The 18,878-nt window shown below is 38.1% G+C and overlaps 1 protein-coding gene across 1 annotated transcript in view; it reads left to right on the forward strand.

The window, feature by feature from the left end:
- The window catches only part of DCC (DCC netrin 1 receptor), a 980,448-nt gene that overhangs the window by 840,968 nt on the left and 120,602 nt on the right, over positions 1–18,878 (forward strand). Inside the window, exon 16 of the mRNA XM_014538876.1 lies at positions 5,681–5,875. Coding sequence (XP_014394362.1) covers positions 5,681–5,875 — 195 coding nt within the window. The remainder of the gene's footprint in view (positions 1–5,680; positions 5,876–18,878) is intronic.

The raw sequence follows: 18,878 nt of genomic DNA on the forward strand, positions 1-18,878 counted from the left end.
CCAAACCACAGGGAACAGTTAACCATACGGTAGTTCATCAGGGCCACTGAGCTTTTTTCACACTTAAAAGCAGATTTCTCGTCGATTGAGTACGATGTCAGAAACGAATGTCCGTGCCCAGTCTGATCTCATCGATGTGAAATATCTGAACTTATGGGGCGAGTTTAAGAAATGAAGACAGATACAGCGATCAGGCAAAGATATAACTTCTTCCTCTTCAAGAAAATGCTGCTGTTATAACTACTTTTACAGTCAAATACACAGAGGACGCGGAGGAACAGGTGAAAAAGAGAGGGGGGAATAAGAGTGAACTAGGTCCTATTTGAATCGTTTCCAGAAAAGCATTTCCCCCGGGAACTGAGGGGCTGGCCTGGTATAATCACCTTGTTATTAAAACCCTATCACGCTTGCTTTCCGCATTTTCAGGGCTACCGAGGGCTGATAATTGATGTTCCTACTCACTTGCCTTCTGTGCGTTATTAATCTAAGATGCGCTGGGAGCGTCGATTGTACTTTTAACTCCAGCATCAGACTGACTGGACTCGACCTGTGTTCTTTTTCTTACTGAAAATCATCTTAAGAAAATGAGGGAGAGTCATAGAATCCGGGCGATGTGAGCCCAACGACAGAAAGCCATCTGCAGCCAGGAGGAGGCGTCCCGAAATGACTGAAGTGCAGGGCACTCCGGCCCCAGAGGCATGGGGCCTGAGAACGGGCCTGGGAGGCGCTGCTGGTGGGAATGGAAGGCCAGCATCTGCCGACCGCCCGCCCTGCTGCCCTCACAGAACACGGAGGCGAGTCCGTGCCTCCTGGCACTCAGCGTCCTCCGTCGCCGGCCCCTCTCCCGCTCCCCTCTTTCCTCTCTGCTGCCCAGGTTAAGTCCCGCCTGAGGGGCAAGCTCACCGAGCTGCAGGCGTTAAAGCGCTTCTGGAACGTTCCAGGGAGTTCAGAGACCTGCACAGAGACTCTCCGGGGTGCGAGGCCCTTTTCATGTTGGACTTCAGTGCTGCTGGCACTTCAGAAAAAGGTAAGACGCTCGCTCGGCCCCCGCGGTCCTTGCGGACGGGGAGACGCAGGAGGTCTTCCAGCTCAAGCAGATCAGAGCCCGGCAAGCCTGTCTGTCAGAGAATGTAACTTCTTCCAAAATACAGAAAGGTAGCCGGTGCCGACAGAACCCCTGGATAGCAGTTCTCACAGCAGCGACACCCTCCAGACAGCCAGCATTTCATTGAAGAAGAAAAGAATTTAAGAACAAACATACTTAGTTTTATGTAACAACACTAGAGGCCCGGGGGGTCCCTTGGCCTGGCTGGTGATCAGGGCCGATCAGGGCCATCTCGTCCAGTCCCAATAGGGGCCGATCGGGGCCATCTCGTCCAGTCCCAATAGGGGCCGATCGGGGCCATCTCGTCCAGTCCCAATAGGGGCCGATCGGGGCCATCTCGTCCAGTCCCAATAGGGGCCGATCGGGGCCATCTCGTCCAGTCCCAATAGGGGCCGATCGGGGCCATCTCGTCCAGTCCCAATAGGGGCCGATCGGGGCCATCTCGTCCAGTCCCAATAGGGGCCGATCGGGGCTAGCCAGCCAGGGAGAGGGACCGAGGGAGGTTGGCTTTCGGAGCACACTGACTACCCAGCCGGCCGGGGGGAGGGACTGCAGGAGGTTGGCTGACTGTGGGAGGTTGGCTGTGGGAGCGCACTGACCACCAGGAGGCAGCTCCTGCATTGATCATCTGCTCCCTGGTGGTCAGTGCGTGTCATAGCAACCAGTCGACTGGTTGTTCAGTTGACCAGTCGTAATGGTCGCTTAAATGGTCGCTTAGGCTTTTATACATATAGATAAACGTTTATTAGAAATTATACAGAATTACCCCATCTACCTCCCTTTCTCACAGGCTGTGAAAACTCATTCTCCCCCAGGACAGTGCCCGGCCTGGCATCCGGCCACCATGGCGTCCACGTCTCTCACGCCACAGGGAGCTGAGGCAGCCATGGGACCCTCTCTGCCCTGGTTGGTGTGGGGCGGGTGTTGGTTGGGTGTCCCATGCACAGAGAGGTGGCAGGGTGGTTCCTGGTCAGGGGACCTGCTGAGGCTGCAGTCTAGATCCCCAGTAGCGGGCGTGCAGGAGTCAAGTGATGGGTGTATCCCTCTCACACCCATGTTTCTCTCTCTCTCCCTCTCCCTTCCTTTCTCTAAAAATCAATACATTTAAAAAAAAGAAAAGAAGAAGGGAAAGGGAAGGGAGGGAAGGGAAGGGAAGGGAAGGGAAATATTGTGAGTCATGGTAGGCTGCCCCCAAAATGTCCATGTCCTTTAACATATTCCTTTACATGACAAAAGAGATTTGGCAGATATGATTAAGCTAAGGATAGTGGGGATTATCCTGTGTTGTCCAGATGGGCTCGATGGACTCACAAGGGTCCTTAGAAGAGGGAGGAGGGAGATGAGAGTGACAGAAAGATGTGACAAGAGAAGCAGAGCTTGGAAATGTGGAGCCAGGAGCCAAGGCTGGTGGGCAATCTCTAGAAAAAGCTGGAAGAGCCAGGAAAGCATCGTCTCTAAAGCCTCCGGAAGGAGCGTGGCCCAGCTGACACCTTGAGTTAGCTCCCTGAGTGAGACTGACACTGGAGTTATGACTCCCAGGAACATAACATCATAAATGTGCGGAGTTTTATTTATTTCATTTCATTATTTCCATCACCGTTTATCCCCTCTGTGTCCTCTTCTTCCACCTCCACTCACCCCTTCCACCTCCTGCAATCTCCACTGTTGTCATGAGTTCTCTCTCTTTGTGTAAACCACAAGGTATGGCAGCAATGGGAAACTAACACAGTTGCCAGAAGAAATGTTTTGGTTGTCGTTAGAATCACTGACAAAGAGAAGTATGCTTGTGCCAAAATAACAGTTTGCATGAAATAAGATAAACCCTTGGTTTGTGTTGTGGTTTTATATTAGCATCACTTTGAGGCCCAAAGGTATGAAAACAATGAGCACTAAGCTTGAAATTTAAAAAGTCGGTCAATTTGGAATTTTACATTCTGAACACTGAAAAACATCATAAGGTGATGCTATTTTTAATATTTTGAAGAGATGCCTTTATATTTTTCATAGTAACTGCATATATTTTACATAGTAACATTCCCATTGGGTGACCCCCTTTTTATCTTCTTCATTTTCCTTCTTACCCTCTATGATCCAGGTGCAATGACCCTCTGCTTTTTTGTTTTTCTTTTTTCTTTATCTTTTTTTTATTGATTTCAGAGAGAAAGGAGAGAGAGAGAGAGAGAGAGAGAGAGAAACATCAATGATGAGAGAGAATCATTGATCGGCTCCTCCTGCACACCCCAGGTCAAGGATCGAGCCCGCAACCCCAGGCATGTGCCCTGACGTGGAATCGAACGGTGACCTCCTCGTTCATAGGTCAATGCGCAACCACTGAGCCATGCCGGCCGGACTTGTTTTGTTTTTCATGCCAACCTCGCTCTTGTTATAAGACTTCTCCACAGTTGTTCTCTCTGCCTATAAAGCTTTCCACCCTGTTGTTTGCTTGACTGGCTCTTTCTGATCATTCACCTTAGACTCTACCAGGTGATACCTTCATTGGTGAGTCAATTACTATGCCACCAGCCTGGCACTTACCAAGATCTCATGATTTCCTTGTTTATTCTTTCATTTTTTTATTTTGTGGTCTTACCTTCTTGAAATTATATCCCCCTACCTAGTCCTATAATGCTATGACTGGGACATAGGCAATCCACAGCAATTGTTGAAAATTCACAGGGATTAATCTGATAAATTTCCTAGTGTGTTATATGTGAACATTACTCATTAGTGGAAATCTGTAATCACCACTGAAAGAATAATAAATGTTCTTTAGAAACAAATTAAACTAAAGATCCATAATTTCATCGTATCATCAAGAATGGCAGTTGACCTACTTATCTTAATAATTCAGACTCCCGTAGAAATTTTGGGCCTCATTAATTAGCATATTTCAGGCCAAATGTGTTCTTTGGTTTCAAGTGATTTCAATAATTGCCTTAATACTTATCTATGCCTTATATATGCACTCATTGCCCTAGAGGTACTTGTGAAATCTTTCATGTACTTCTGAGTGGCAAATTTCAGTTTCAGCCCCCAAAGAGTATTCGGGTCACACACCTTCCACAGCGGATTTTCTGAGTCAATGTTTTATAGTTCATTCTAGTAGTAACTGTTTTCATGCTTTTTAACATCATCTGTGCTGGAGAAAATCACTCACATAGTAGTTTAGGGAAAATTTTCATTTCTGTCTTTATTTTAAGAAGTGAATAGGAGAGCACAAATGGGCTATTTTGAATTATGAACAATCTCCTAACACATGTATCCATGCCTCTGTTTCTGTTTTGTTCGTCAGTGTATTTTGTTCATTAGATTCCACATATAAATGAATATGGTATTTGTCTTTCTCTGACTGGCTAATTTAAATATTAAACCATCCCTTTCATTTATCTTATTATTTTACTTAGGGTTTATAGTGGAAAATCCTTCACAGACATTGTGTTTTGCTGTAAAGGTTTATATCCATGTTTTGAGATTTTTTTATGATGCCTTTGCATATTACATCACAGGCTTCTTCAGGACAAAGAATAGTGTGTCTCTTTTTGGTTCACAAATGGGAATCTTTGAATAAAAAGGCATCTTTAGAAAATTCTGTTGATGTGTCTTTAGAATGTAGCATCTTTTGAGAAGCTGTTAGTACAGTATCTATTTTTAAAAACTTGAATAGAAGACACTTTCATATATCACTTAAGCTAGAAGTGTGTGTTGATGGTAGATAATATTGGAAGAGATCACATCTCCTTTTGCTATTACATCAAGGAGAAAATATACTGTACTATTTCTTTTAATCATAAAATTCTCTTGCATAATTTGACAAATGTTACCATTAGACATTTTCAGTTAGGAAAGAAATAATGAACACAAATAGTTTGAATAAGGTTCAAATCACTAATATTTTTGAGTACCTGCTAATTGCTAGGAACTGTGATAAAACACTTAATGGACTATTAAGTTTAGATGGGCACATTTTTAAATTTCTTCCCAGAATATTTACTTGATCAAAGAATGGATTACATGTGCCGGTATTAAACCTACCAAAATATTTATAATAGTATATTATAACTGCCTTTTTAGTTGTCTGCAGTTCCCTTAAATCATAAACTCCTGCCCGGCGGGTGTGGCTCAGTGGTTGAGTGTCTACCTTGGAACCAGGAGGTCAAGGTTTAATTCCTGGTCAGGGTACATACCTGGGTTGCAGGCTCGATTGCCAATAGGGGTGTGCAGGAGGCAGCTGATCAATGATTCTCTCTTATCATTGATGTCTCTATCTTTCTCTCTCTCCTTTCCTCTCTGAAATCAATAACAATATATTTTTAAAAAACAACCCCAGAGAAAAGCTATTAGAATAAAGAAGAATGGACAGTATTCAGTAGTCTCTTGTGCTTAAGAAATTCTGTGCAAGTCAAATCAAACATGGAAAATGTCTCAGATGCTGAAACATGGAGGGCCTTGGGCCATAAGTCGCACACCATCTGAGCATCTATGGCATAGGATGCTAAGTCTTGGTTGAGTGGGAATTGTGCCATGCTGTGTGTTCTCCTGGGAGACAGGCTGATGATGCCTCTCTGTGAATTCTAGAGTCTCAAGTCCCTGACCAGCCGAGCTCTCTTCATGTGAGGCCCCAGACCAACTGCATCATCATGAGCTGGACTCCTCCCTTGAACCCAAACATCGTGGTGCGAGGTTACATTATTGGTTATGGCGTTGGAAGCCCTTATGCCGAGACAGTGCGTGTGGATAGTAAGCAGCGGTATTATTCCATCGAGAGGTTAGGTGAGTACCTGTGGTTTTCATTCTGTTAAGGAAAAGAAATAATTTACTTAAATTATTTTATTTCTTGAAAAATTTGTTTATTTTTTGAATGTTATTTCAGCTTGCGGCATATATTCTTAAAACAATTCCATTTTTCTGTTTTCTATCCATCCACAACACACACACACACATACACACACACACACACACACACACACACACACACACACACACACACATTTTTCCTCTCTAGATTTTCAATTGGATAATTGTATCTAGGACTATTCACAGGGGTGGGTACCCTTGTGTGTGCCCTTGCTTATGTGTCATAAAGATATGAAATGTATATTAGATCATTTTTCTTTTTCAACTGATAAATGGAAACTTGTAATCTTAACAATTCTTATAAAATGAAAGTCAACATATTTTTCTTACTAGGAAGATAGTCTATCAATTTTCTTTAACCTTGAATTATCTAGTCACGTTACCTCCTTTATCTTTTGCATTTATATATAAAGCTTTATGGCTATGTCATTATGACTGTAAAACAACAAAATGAAAAAAAACAAATTTTCAGTCAAGCCAGTAGCTTAGAGTTATCAAACTCCTCTCTACATATATTTCTGATTCCTCTCCAATCCAAGTTCTCTTCAAATTGTACTCAGCCTTAAGTTTACTTACACAACTGAGTATAGTACTTGAGTTGTGATATTTAGGAATTTATTTAAAACTATCACATATCTTAAGGAGACTTCATTAAGATATTTCACCAACACTGTTGTGGATTCGCAGAGATATACAGTAAACTAATGTTCTTAGAATTTGATGTTACCCCACGAAAGAAAAAATGCATAATTAAAACTTTTAGAGTTTTAATGATCAACTATCACTTTTTTTGAAGTGTTTAACCCCCTTACAGAAAGCTATTTTTAGTTATTTTATGAATATTTAATTCTTATTTGTTTTCATTTTTATTCTCTTTTCAATGATGTTTAGTAGAGGGCAAGGTTGCAGAGGACACATATTTTCAAAATATAGTCTAAGCATAATGAAAGGTACATAAAGGTGGAACTGGATGGCACTTCAACCCTGGGTTTAGATCCATGCTTTTCTCTCTGCCATAATGATTAATCTTGGGAAAGTGGTTTATTTCAGTGAAAATGTGGGAAAAGAGTACCTTTGATCCTTTATTTTATGGTTTTAGGGAGTTAACAGATATTAAAAAGAGTTAATAGAGGAGGAGAGGTTAATCTTTGTAAGACATATAAGTATGAACATTTGCATTGCTGTCATTGCAAAAATATTAAAGTTTTGCCTTAATTAAAATACTTATTTTATAAGGTAAATGTATTGCCTACTTCTAAAGGTTAACGGAGGGAAAGAGGACCTATGTAATCCTTTTAACAATAAAGATTAAAAGAAAAAAATCTCTTTTCTATAATACTAATTAGAAATATTTTTATTTTAGACTGCTTAGTAAAAAAAAGATTAAGAAAATGGGTGTTCTATTTATGATTAAATTTCTTCAGCATCCATTGGTATCAAATGAGGGTTTGAATTCTGTCTCTATCAATGGATCACTGTCATAGGTGGCACAGTGGCTGTAGGACTCTATGAACTTCAGTTTTCTCATCTGCAAAGTGGAATAGTATGCTGCTACCTCACAATATTTGTATGAGATACACTGAGATAATAAAAGTCAAGTTATTTGCAATTTTTAAAGGTAAAACATACATGTAAATAAGGCATTGTTCTTTTTTACCATTTTGTACATCAGCAGTTTAACAAATGTATATAATATAGCTACATGGGCTTTGAATTGTGTTTTTATAAACTATGACATTTATAGTATTCAAGTATGTTATCTTCTTCACCTAAAAGTGGACTATAATCAACACAGTTAAAAATAGTGGACTATGTCAACCTCTTTTAAAGAAATAGTTGAAGGTTCTAGGTTTCTAAACTCAGAACACTCAACAAATGCATGGAATTATATAAAATACTTATTTACGAAAATTAATTAATTTGAATCAAAAATATAAACAACACAGTGACATTCAATTCGTTGTGAAAGGCAAAAAATGTAAATGGTTTGGGCTATAATAGAATGCGGAGAAAATCCTGAGTGGGCGAGTTAGAGTCATTCAACATGAGCATTGGTTGCCAGGGAGGAGTGAGTGGGGGAGAGGAAAGGTCATTCCCTAAGATCATTACTCAGAATAGATCATGAAGAATGGTTTTATCTTTTATGATTTTTTTTAGGTTAGTGTCTTTTCAACCTACAGGCATTTTCTAGCCATCTTTAAGGACAGCTCAGGGGGATTCATTAATAATACATACCCTTCTATTTGTAACTCTTTTCTCATTTTCTACTCCCCGAGGTCCAAAGCACAGGCACTGTCTTACACCTGGTGGATTTTCTAAGGCTATTTGGAAGAATCTTTTAGGAAAGATTAATATTACTATTGAACTAGAGGAGAAAAGACTTCACTGGAGTAAATATATATGTATCTTTCACTAAAAACCTAAAAATCTCCCCTCTTTATTCCCCCTTTTTTAATAACCCTTTCACATTGCATCTTGAGTTTTATAACCTGAGTTCTCACTTGTAAAATCAAATTGATGAAATAAAGCACCATGTGGCCATTCATTCTACCAACATTAAATCCAAGCATTCAATCAAAAATGATTCCTCCATCTTCTGTATTTTAAAAAATACTTTATTTGGGTCAGAATAATCCAAATCTCTTCTTAATTACCCATGTCATTTAATGTTCACGGACAGCGGCTCAGTGCATTTCTCCCATGTACTTTACAGATACCAGTCTATTCCTCCATCCTCTACATTTTGTTAGTGTCAGATATCATCTCAATTTTACTAATGAGGGAAGACAGCAAGAGAACTAAAGTTAACAAGAAAAGTCAAAGCTAATTTTTAATGAGAGAGTTCAATGTTACATTCAGACACTTAGACAAATATTGCCAGAAACAGCGAAGACCCGGCTTTTCGGAATGGAGGAAGGAAGCTGGGGTCGAATCTGAGCCTGACTGGAAGCTGGTACACACTGCTGCAGAGAAGTCACACTTCCCCCACGAAAAAACAAGGGCTTCTGGGAAATCATAGCTCTTTAATGCAACAGCAGAATACTATAGTGAGAGAGGGCACAGTCCTAAAATTTCCGATCAAACACAGCTATAGCTCCAGGCATGAATCTCAGAGTTTAATCATGGAGCTCTGAGAATTGTTATCCTGTGAGCTAGGGTTAGGACTGACTTCGAGGGGAAAAGAAAAACAACAGAAGAAGAGATGCCTGAGCTTTTGCTTTATTAAGCAATTATCCTTGTGAATATTTTTCTTTCCTATTAGTTCCACCAGTTTCTGCCCCTGTGTAATTTGAGACTCTGTTATAAGGTGCATAATTATTTAGGGTTGTTATGTCCTCTAGATGAATTAACTGCTTTATCATTTATAAACTTATTTTTCTTTATCAATGCTGATATTCTTTGCTCTGTAATCTGCATTGTGTCTGATATTAATGACAACTCCAGCCTGATTTTTGTTTGTAGGCTAGCATGATACCTATTTGTCCTTCAAACTGTTTATGTATTTATATTTAAGTGGACTTTTGTAGGCAACATGTAGTTGGGTCTAGCTTTTTCATCCAATCTAACAGTCTATGAATTTTCATTGAGGTGTTTAGGCCATTTACATTTAATGTTAATATTGATATGATTGGGTTTATATCTACCATCCTACTATTTGTGTGTGGTGTTTTTTTTGTTGTTCTGTCTGTTGTCCCATATGTTCTTTATGCCCCTTTTACTTCTCTTTCTGAATTTTGGGGGGATTACTTATTTTTAATCATTTATGTTCCATTCTTGTGGGCTCATTAACTATAACTCTTTTGCTTCTTTAGTGCTTGCTTCTAATTTATAGTATGTATATTTGACATATCACTGTTGACTTCACAAAAAAATATTATTGAAGTTTATAATGCATTGCTATTATTCTTTCTTTAATCAAATATTTTAAAGGATAAATAATAAGCAAAAGATAAGTCTATAATGCATTGCTATTATTCTTTCTTTAAATAATCAAATATTTTAAAGGATAAATAATAAGCAAAAGATGTGTTGTGTATATAACTATGTAGTTAAGCATTTTTAGTGCTCTTCATTCCTTTGTGCTAATTCAGATTTGGGACAGGTATCATTTTCCTTTATTCGTGAATGACTTCCTTATAATGGAGTTAGGTTGGTGATAATTTTTTTTAAATTTTTGTACATCTAAAAATGTTTTCATTTTACCATTTGCAGTGGAGATGGAATTCTAGGTCAATAAATTTTATTTATTTTGCTATTTTTAATGGTATTACTCTACTTTAATATCTCTTATATTGTCTTGTTTCCAAGAAAACTGCTGTAATCATTCTTATCTTTGTGCCTCTACACATAGTATGTCTTTTTTCTGTGGTTGCTTTGAAGATTTTTTTCTTTGCCACTACTCTTACACAATTTTATTATGATGTCTCAGTATTGTATTCTTTATGTTTCTTCTGCTTGAAGTTCAGTGAGATTCTTGAATTTCTGGGTTCATAGGTTTTATAAAATTTGGGAAATTTTTGGCTATTAGTTTTCAAGTAGGTTTTTTTTTACACTCTTACTCCTCTCAGTTGGGGACTTCATTTACACATATGGAGCTTTTGGTTGCATACAGCTCACTGATTCTTTGTTCATTATTTTCGGTCGTTTTTGTCTGTGTTTCATTTTTTATAGTTATCATGTCTTTAAAGCAACTTATTTTTCCCTGAAGTGGCTATTCTGATCTTAATCCCATCTGGTATGTTTTTCATATTACACACGACAGTTTTTATCTCTAGAAGTTTGGTTTGGGTCCTTCCTATATAGTCCACATTGTAGTCAATGTACTCAAATTTTCCTCTACCTTCTTGAACATAAGGAATGCTCTCATCTACAGATTCTTTTATCTATGTCGTTTTGAGTCCATATCTATTTTATTAAAATTTCTCCTTGCTATGGATTGTGTTTTTCTGATTTTTTTCAGATGTAGATGAATGCAATGTAACATACTGCATATTATCTACATTTTGCATGTGTGCTTTTTAGACATTGCATTTTTAAATTTTGTGATGCTGAAGAGTTCTGTGATTTTTTAAAAGGATTCTCAAGTTTTGTTCTAGAATTCAGTTAAGTTACCTCGAAAAATGTTGATCCTTTCGAGGTTCGCTTTTAAGCTATTACATGGTATTAGAGCACTGGTACCATCTAATAGCTTAAGGCTAATTTGCCCTACTATTAAGCCCGTTGCTTCTGAGTATTCTACCTAAATTCCCATAAATTATGTGACTTCTTTAAAAACTGGCTTTTGGGAACCCACTTACTGGCCATCATTGAGCACAAATATTTTTTTCTTGCTAATATCAGGTGGTTCTTTCCCCAGGCTTGGGAAATCCCCCCATAACAGGCACCGATAGACACTCAGATGAATGTTCAAGAGGGACCCCTCTAGACCTCCAGAACTCTCCTTTTGTGCATTTCTCTGCTCTCTGGTTTTCTTCCTCTCCAACTCCAATTGCTTTGCTTCGCTCAGACTTCCAACTCTATCTGCTCAATGAGAGAATCACTGGGCTCCCTCGGTTTCCCTTTCTCTTCTGCAGCCTGAACACTTCCCCAGGTGATGAGCTTGGGAAATCAGTGGGTTCACTTTGTCTCTCTTCTCCCAGAGACCACTGACCTGATCTGTCTGATGCCCAATATCGGAAAAATGTTGTCTGTTTTGTTTTTGTAAATTGATCGAAGAAGGAGGTAAATCCATTCCCTATTCATCTATATTGATCAGAAGGGGAAGCCCTTTAATAAACAATTAAGCAGTCATTTTATTATTTCAGTATGCCAAAACTTTTAGCTTTTCAAGAGTACCAAAGATGTCAAACTGCCTTCTATTTCCTGATGCCTGTCACCAATCTCATCAAGAATGGATCCTAACTGTCAGATTGTATTTTTGGAGATAAATTTAACTGGAGTGCTCTTAGAAACAGGTTTCCTAGCTTGTGGAGAAATGAACCTTTATAACTCCCAGAGTGCATTCTGAGTTCAGTGAATACAATGTAAATTACAGTGTTAACCTCAGCATCACCCCTCCCATCAAAATAATTCCATCATGCATGGAAAATAGAAGTTTTGAGCTTATGACATGCGAACACTTTAAATCAGAAATATCAATGCACTTCAGCAGCCTCTAGAATAGCTGACATTCATGAATAAAAAATGAATAAGCACCACGTAGAGAACATTTTATTACTTTTAAATGAAGTACATTATAGGTGTTGGTTAACAAATTCTGCTTTGTCGTTTCATCGCGGATCATTGGAAAGCCATCTATTGTGTGCTGTTTAAGCACTTCTAGAAGAAAGTCAACTTACCTTGTTTTCATTATTACTTTGCAATTTTGTTATTTTCACAGGGAACCCCTGCTTGTTCTTAAGATAATATCAGTAATTTTACAACAAACTTTATTCTGACAGTTTTAATGTGGGGGCTCTAAACGGAATTTCTGTGTGAACATGTGTATGTCTGTTGTTTATCTCAGGTTTGATTGAATATGCCTCTTACCTTTGCTGCATATGGTTCTCCCTGTCAATACTATTTGCCCAATGTCTATAATATTCTCAATATTGTGAATGGAATAAGAACTCTAAGGAATCCAAAGAACAACATATGTTCTTCTTGTTTCCTTAGCATGTCATAATCACTTTGAAATTCACCTTAGTAGGTGTCAGTGCTTTTTCTGTTACAGGTGTAGATGGATTCAATATAACAAAATGCATATTATCTGAGTCATAATTTCTTTTTCAAATTTTCTTGGCTATTTAACTGACATAAGTCAAAACACCAAATGGGTGAATTTTCCATAGTGCAGACAGTTAATACAAAACAAAACAAAATATCTTGTATTAAAAGACCAAATGGTATATTATGTCTTTTCAGTTTCTTACTTATATTGTATATACCTACATATTGAGTAACTGTTAAGTATGAGATACTATGTTGAGAATCGGGAAAGTTACTAAGAAATGCAAGGCATATTCTCTGACATATTCTAGGCTCCCAACGTCTTATGTGATAAATATAAAAATATTTCTTGAAAAGAATAAATGAGGTAAAATGTTTATACAAGAATAATATTTGCTTTGGTAGGTAGCCTATATTTGAGGTTGGTAGAAATATTGGCAAGAGAATTTTGACTTTAAGGATGGGTAGGATTTATTCTTATGGGAAAAGACATGTTGTGGTATGTATAAGACTACAAAGTCCATGGAAAACAAGGCAGGCACAGGTCTAGTAAAAAAAAAAAACTTGTCAGTGAAAATTCATATAAGGTAGTTGCAGGAATAATGAAAGAGATAACCTGACTGTAATTTGTGATGGAACAAAATTGAAACTCTGAACATTCTTGAATTCATCCACTTCCAAATAATTCTAAGGGTTCATGTTGTGTATTATTGGTATTTTGTTGAGTTACTAATCGATTCCCAAATGCTGAGAACATGTGTGCAATTATTTAGCTAGTCAGTGTCTTACCCACCACCTAGCCTTTCTTCCCATTGTCAAATATCCATTATTATGAGAAAATAATGTTTCCTATCCTAAAAAGTTCTGGGAAAACCAGAATCCAGGGTAAAAGCAGGAAGCTAAAACTACATTGTGGTAGTCTTTGATGTTCATACTTGGCCTCTGTAATGTGCAGTTTAATAATGTGAGATAGTCACTACTTGACTATCTATGTAACATAATTATTGGTAAGTGTTCTTTTTCTTCTTACCACAGTCTGTTCTAAAAAGCCATGAAAAAGAAAAGTTATTAACCAATCATTATTTAATTAATCCAAGCTAGTACTGGGGTATTGTGCCTTATACCTTGGTACTTCTCTTTAAATGCTTTGTTGCATGTCTAGAATTTCTCAAGGTGAAGCTCCTGATAGTCTTATAAAGACACTTGAAGTGTATCTTCTGATACCCTGATTACTTTGAAGAGTCATATCAGAGTGACTCCTGACTTATTCCCCATCTAGTCTTTGCATCCAGTCTTTCTCTCTATAGCCATGTGTCTTGTGAAGATAATAATTTTGTGCTCCTTCTTAGGACTGTGCCTGGGCATTTAATTGTTTTGAAGGTGGTGGTACAGGGAGAGCAGCCTGTGGGACAGATAGTTAAGATTTAGATAATTAAAATGTATATAGTTAAGAATTTAAAGAAGTCCACGTTTAAAAATGCCAAGTTACTTGTTTAGATAGTGCATCTCAAAATGTCTCTGTTTTTCAGGTTCTCTACATGTGTGGGTGTGGGTGTGAGGGGCAGGGGATGTTTTAACAATCAGTATTCCATCGCAAAAAGGGGCATATGTTAGTCATAAGACTAGTACAGATTAATTACAAAATTAAGGACGACAATTGAATAGAATCTATTATTTCTAGCAATGTCTACCCTGAAACATATTAATCAGTTATCATGTAGAATATCCAATGTGTAACTTACTTATTACATACTTTATTTCACACCATCATTTGAGAGGGGCCCTTAGTTATACACAGCCCAAATCTTAGAACATTTTAACCATACTTGGAAATTTTTTATCTCAAATTTTACTTGCTCAATAGGAATGACCTTTCCCTAAACTAAGCATTTTACTGTCTCATAAGAATACAAAAGATCATGTAGTTTGGAACTAGCTGATTATGTTACAAATCACTAAAAGAACACATAGCAAGTTGGGTTGTATTTTTGCTGCTTCTTTGTATGTTAATTTGTGTAAGAACTAAAAGCAAAACTATAATAAAACAGGCTTTTACCCCTTAAACAGCATGAGTACACTACTTCTTTAATTAGTAGAGATTAAATATTTGTGTTGGCAGCCTAGAGTATTTCTGAGAAGTCATAGTGTTATAAGCTAAGGGATCATTTTTTTTCTAAAAGCATTTAAGTGAATGTCAACATAGCCTTCTTAATAATTAGCAGAGAAGTGACATTTTAGAAACTATGGATTGCTTAGCTATGTCTCTTTGTAAGGTGTAGTGGTTTGAATGGGGACCTTGAAAAGATATGTCCACCTCCTAACGCCCAGAACCTGTGAATGTAACCTTGTTTGGAACAAGAGTTTTTGCAGGTAGAATTAAGTTAAGTATCTCTCGATAAGATTTTCCCAGATTATTAGGTAGGCCCTAAATTCAAGAGATGTGTCCTTGAGACACACAGAGGAGAGACAGAGAGAGAAGAGGAGGGAGGCCTGTGAAGATAGAGGCAGCCATTGGGTGATGCAACTAGGAGGTCTGCGGACAGCCACCTGAAGCCAGGAATGTCACAGCAGGCTTCTCCCTTAGATCCTCAGGGCAGTGTGGCCCCCTGCCACCTTGGTTTCAGGCTTCCAGCCTTCAGAATTGAGAGAGAATAGATTTCTAAACTTAGGTTAGCAAGTTTGTATAAATTGCTCCAGCAACCTAAAAAGACAATACAAAAAGGTGACTCAATCTTCATTGTTTTTTTCTCAATCTCCTGAATTTAAAAAGAAAAAAAAAGAAATTCTGGAGCCGGTGCCATCTACTCTCTAAAGCATCGTGACCGATATTGAAAACTGAAAAATTGAAAAAGAACTCAACACAAAAGCGATGCTATGGGTGAAAGAAACCAATAGAGTGACAGGGAATGGCCACGTGAAAAGATAAGATTCTTGGGAGTGAAATTAGGTGAATAAAATGGTTCTAACTTCGTAATCAACAGCAATATTACCTCAGTTATCCGAAGGCTTTGTGTTCTGGCTGGTCAGCCACACCTCTTACGTCAATGTCCAGAAGAAAATTAGAAACTGCATACAAATAGTGCGTTCATCTGTCTACCTTTTCTGTAATGTGGCCAGGCCTCCGTTTTCCAGCAAGAGACAGAAATGAAACTTGGATGGAATACAATGAATTTGCACAGAAGCCTTTTTTTTCCTAAAAGCAAACCACATTTACAGCAAACAAATCAAATTCTTTAAAAAAAATATATACAGAGCCAGGAATTATACCCACAAGAATAAAAGTAAGTGCTTTAGCTTTATGGTAATCTAATTCACAAGGTTTACACACCAATTAGTCATTTCTGAGCAGAAATCAGAGAACGTTATACAAATACTGAGCAAAACTGTACTGATGGAGAGGTTATAGGGTCAGGGCAGAAACGTGACGATTTTCTTTTTATCCTTGACCCTGTTCCTACCATAGTCCTTTCCTACCATGTCACCTCGTGATCATGAGTAATCATTCAGTTCCCAACTATGTTCTCTTTTTTCAAGTCTCTTGAATTATGACCACACCATCTTTTATTATTTGAACTTGCAGTGAAACATTAGAGCTGTTTATTTTGACAATTGAGAGGGGTGTGTTTAATGACATATGGAAACCACAAGCATGGACACACATAGTGTCAAATGGAATATGTTTAAAGAATTTTTGATGGGTAGTAAGAGTTTCCATCGCTTGGCAATGGAGGGTGAAATTGTATATTGTCTCTCTTGTTGCTCTATTTGTCTGAATGGAGGAGGAAGTGACTTGAAGTTCCAAACACAGTGCACACATCACAGCGATTTCTCTGTTGCCGGTCGGGTTGCTTTGAGTTTGTGTCCGGGTTTCCTCACTCTGTCACATGAGCATAATGAGCACTCCTGGTCTTGGGAAGAACAAGTGTGAGTGGTGTGGGGAGGAGGGGGTGGGGGGAGACCCCATCAGTGTAGTGGAGGAAGAAGTTATTTTTGAAGCAAGTATCATGTAACTTTAGGAAAAAAAATCTGGAAGAGGGTATTACTATAAACATTTAAATCTTTTTTAATGTGAACACTATACTTTTATTGTCTATGAACTATATTTTATATTAGACTTTAGGAGAAAGCAAAAAGGATAATTGATATTAATAGTGTTCAATAAAATAAGATTTTTTAAAAATATATTTATATTGATTTCAGAGAGGAAGGAAGAAGGAGAGAGAGATAGCAACATCAATGATGAGCAAGAATCACTGATTGGCTGCCTCCTGCATGCCCCACACTGGAGATCAAGCCCGAAACCTGGGCATGTGCCCCGACCAGAATTGAACTGTGACCTTCCTGGTTCATAGGTCCACACTCAACCACTGAGCCACGCCGACTAGGCAAAACAAGAAGATACCAATGCTTACGCTGAATGTGGTAAACACTTAGGAAACTTACTTAATATGTGCATTACAAATAATTAAATGCTTCAACAGCCCATCAGAATGGTAATAAATGACTTATTTTTGCACTTACTATGTGCCAAGCTCTATGCATTTTATATGAATCATCTCATTTGATCCTCACAATTATCCTAAGAGGAGATGCTGTAATTATTGCATGCCATGGATGAATTAAACTATGTAAAGTTAAACTGAGGCTAAGAGTGAAATGACTTGTCCTAGATGGTTTGGCTTAGTCAATAGAGCATCAGCCTGCAGACTGTAGGGTCCCGGATTTGATTCCGGTCGGGGGCGCATGCCCGGGTTGTGGGCTCTATCCTCAGTGGGGGTCATGCGGGAGGCAGCCGATCAATAATTCTCTCTCATCATTGATGTTTCTGTCTCTCCCTCTCCCTTCCTCTCTGAAATCAATAAAAATATATATTTTTTAAAAAGTTAAATGACTTGCACCAAAGCTCTTTGCAAGTGACAGACCTGGACTCAAACTTCCTGACTCACAAGCATTTCTTGACCTCTGTGCCAAATTACAATACTGGTAGGTTAAGTACCCTGCACAAGCTATCTTTGAACATTATCTAGCAAATGGATCCAACCACTTTGAAACTAATTTTCTGAAGTCTAAGTTATTTCTCCACAGCCATCTAGTACTTGAAGAAGTCCTTGGGGAGTTTCTTGTTTGTTTTTCACTAAAACTGCAGAAGTTTGAAAGTTTACTTTTCCGACCTTACCTTTCCTTGTGTGTATGTCTCTCTATGAGTTTCTCTCTCACACATACACACAGGCATACACACACACACACACACACACACACACACACACACACACACACAAACACACACCCCTTAGGAGTGTTCTAATAAGTCTTTTCCTTACTTTTCAGCTAAAGTTCCCCATCTCAGCCGTGCAGAGTTGCCCATAATATAGAGAAAATGTATGTAATTCATATTCAATTTAAATTATATTTTGAATTGAATAATGATGGCTCTTATAATAACTTCTACGTAGAACAACTTATTTTCTCTATAAACGAGTTACTCCTACATCTGAGTGTAGCCCACCAATGCTTTGCCTGGTTTCCCTGAAAGTCAGTGAGCAGACTAGGTATAGTTATTATTATCAAAGAGATACCTATTAGAGGTACAAATATAATAAGCAATTTTTCAAGATCATTAACATTATAATAATAGCCAAATAGAATTATGTGGATAAGTCTACTTGGCTAATGAGACCAAGTTATTGGAGCATTAGTGTGTTTGGGGTTTAACAATGTAAATCAGCAACTCAATCAACATATATCCAGTGCCACAGAGAGAAACAATATTGTTAATTATGGCTGAATAGAAAGAATGCTAGTCTTGGAATCATAGACTTAACTTCGAATCTATTATTATCCCTTCTTTTTATTACCTTGGAGACGATTGAAAAATAAAAGTCTCTCCAAGCCTCAATTTCTACATCGCCAAATTAGAGATAGAATGACAGATTTTTTTAGATTATTAGGGAAAACATATAAAGTCACTTAACAAATATTTTTATAAAATTGTTACTTCATATTTCATATTTAAAGAGGAATCATCCCTGTTTTCTCGTGGACACATAGCTGCAAGCTCGACTGGAAATGTAATCTTTATTTGACTGAGACTTTGGAGTATCAGATTTTCATGGATTTTCTTATTGAGGAACAAGTGGAGAATGGACAGAGGGAGAACTCTGTATTAGACAGGGATTTCCAGAGAAACAGAACCAATAGGAGATATCTGCAA

The sequence above is a fragment of the Myotis brandtii genome, unplaced genomic scaffold (genome assembly GCF_000412655.1).
Source record: "Myotis brandtii unplaced genomic scaffold, ASM41265v1 scaffold200, whole genome shotgun sequence".
Lineage (NCBI taxonomy): Eukaryota > Metazoa > Chordata > Mammalia > Chiroptera > Vespertilionidae > Myotis > Myotis brandtii.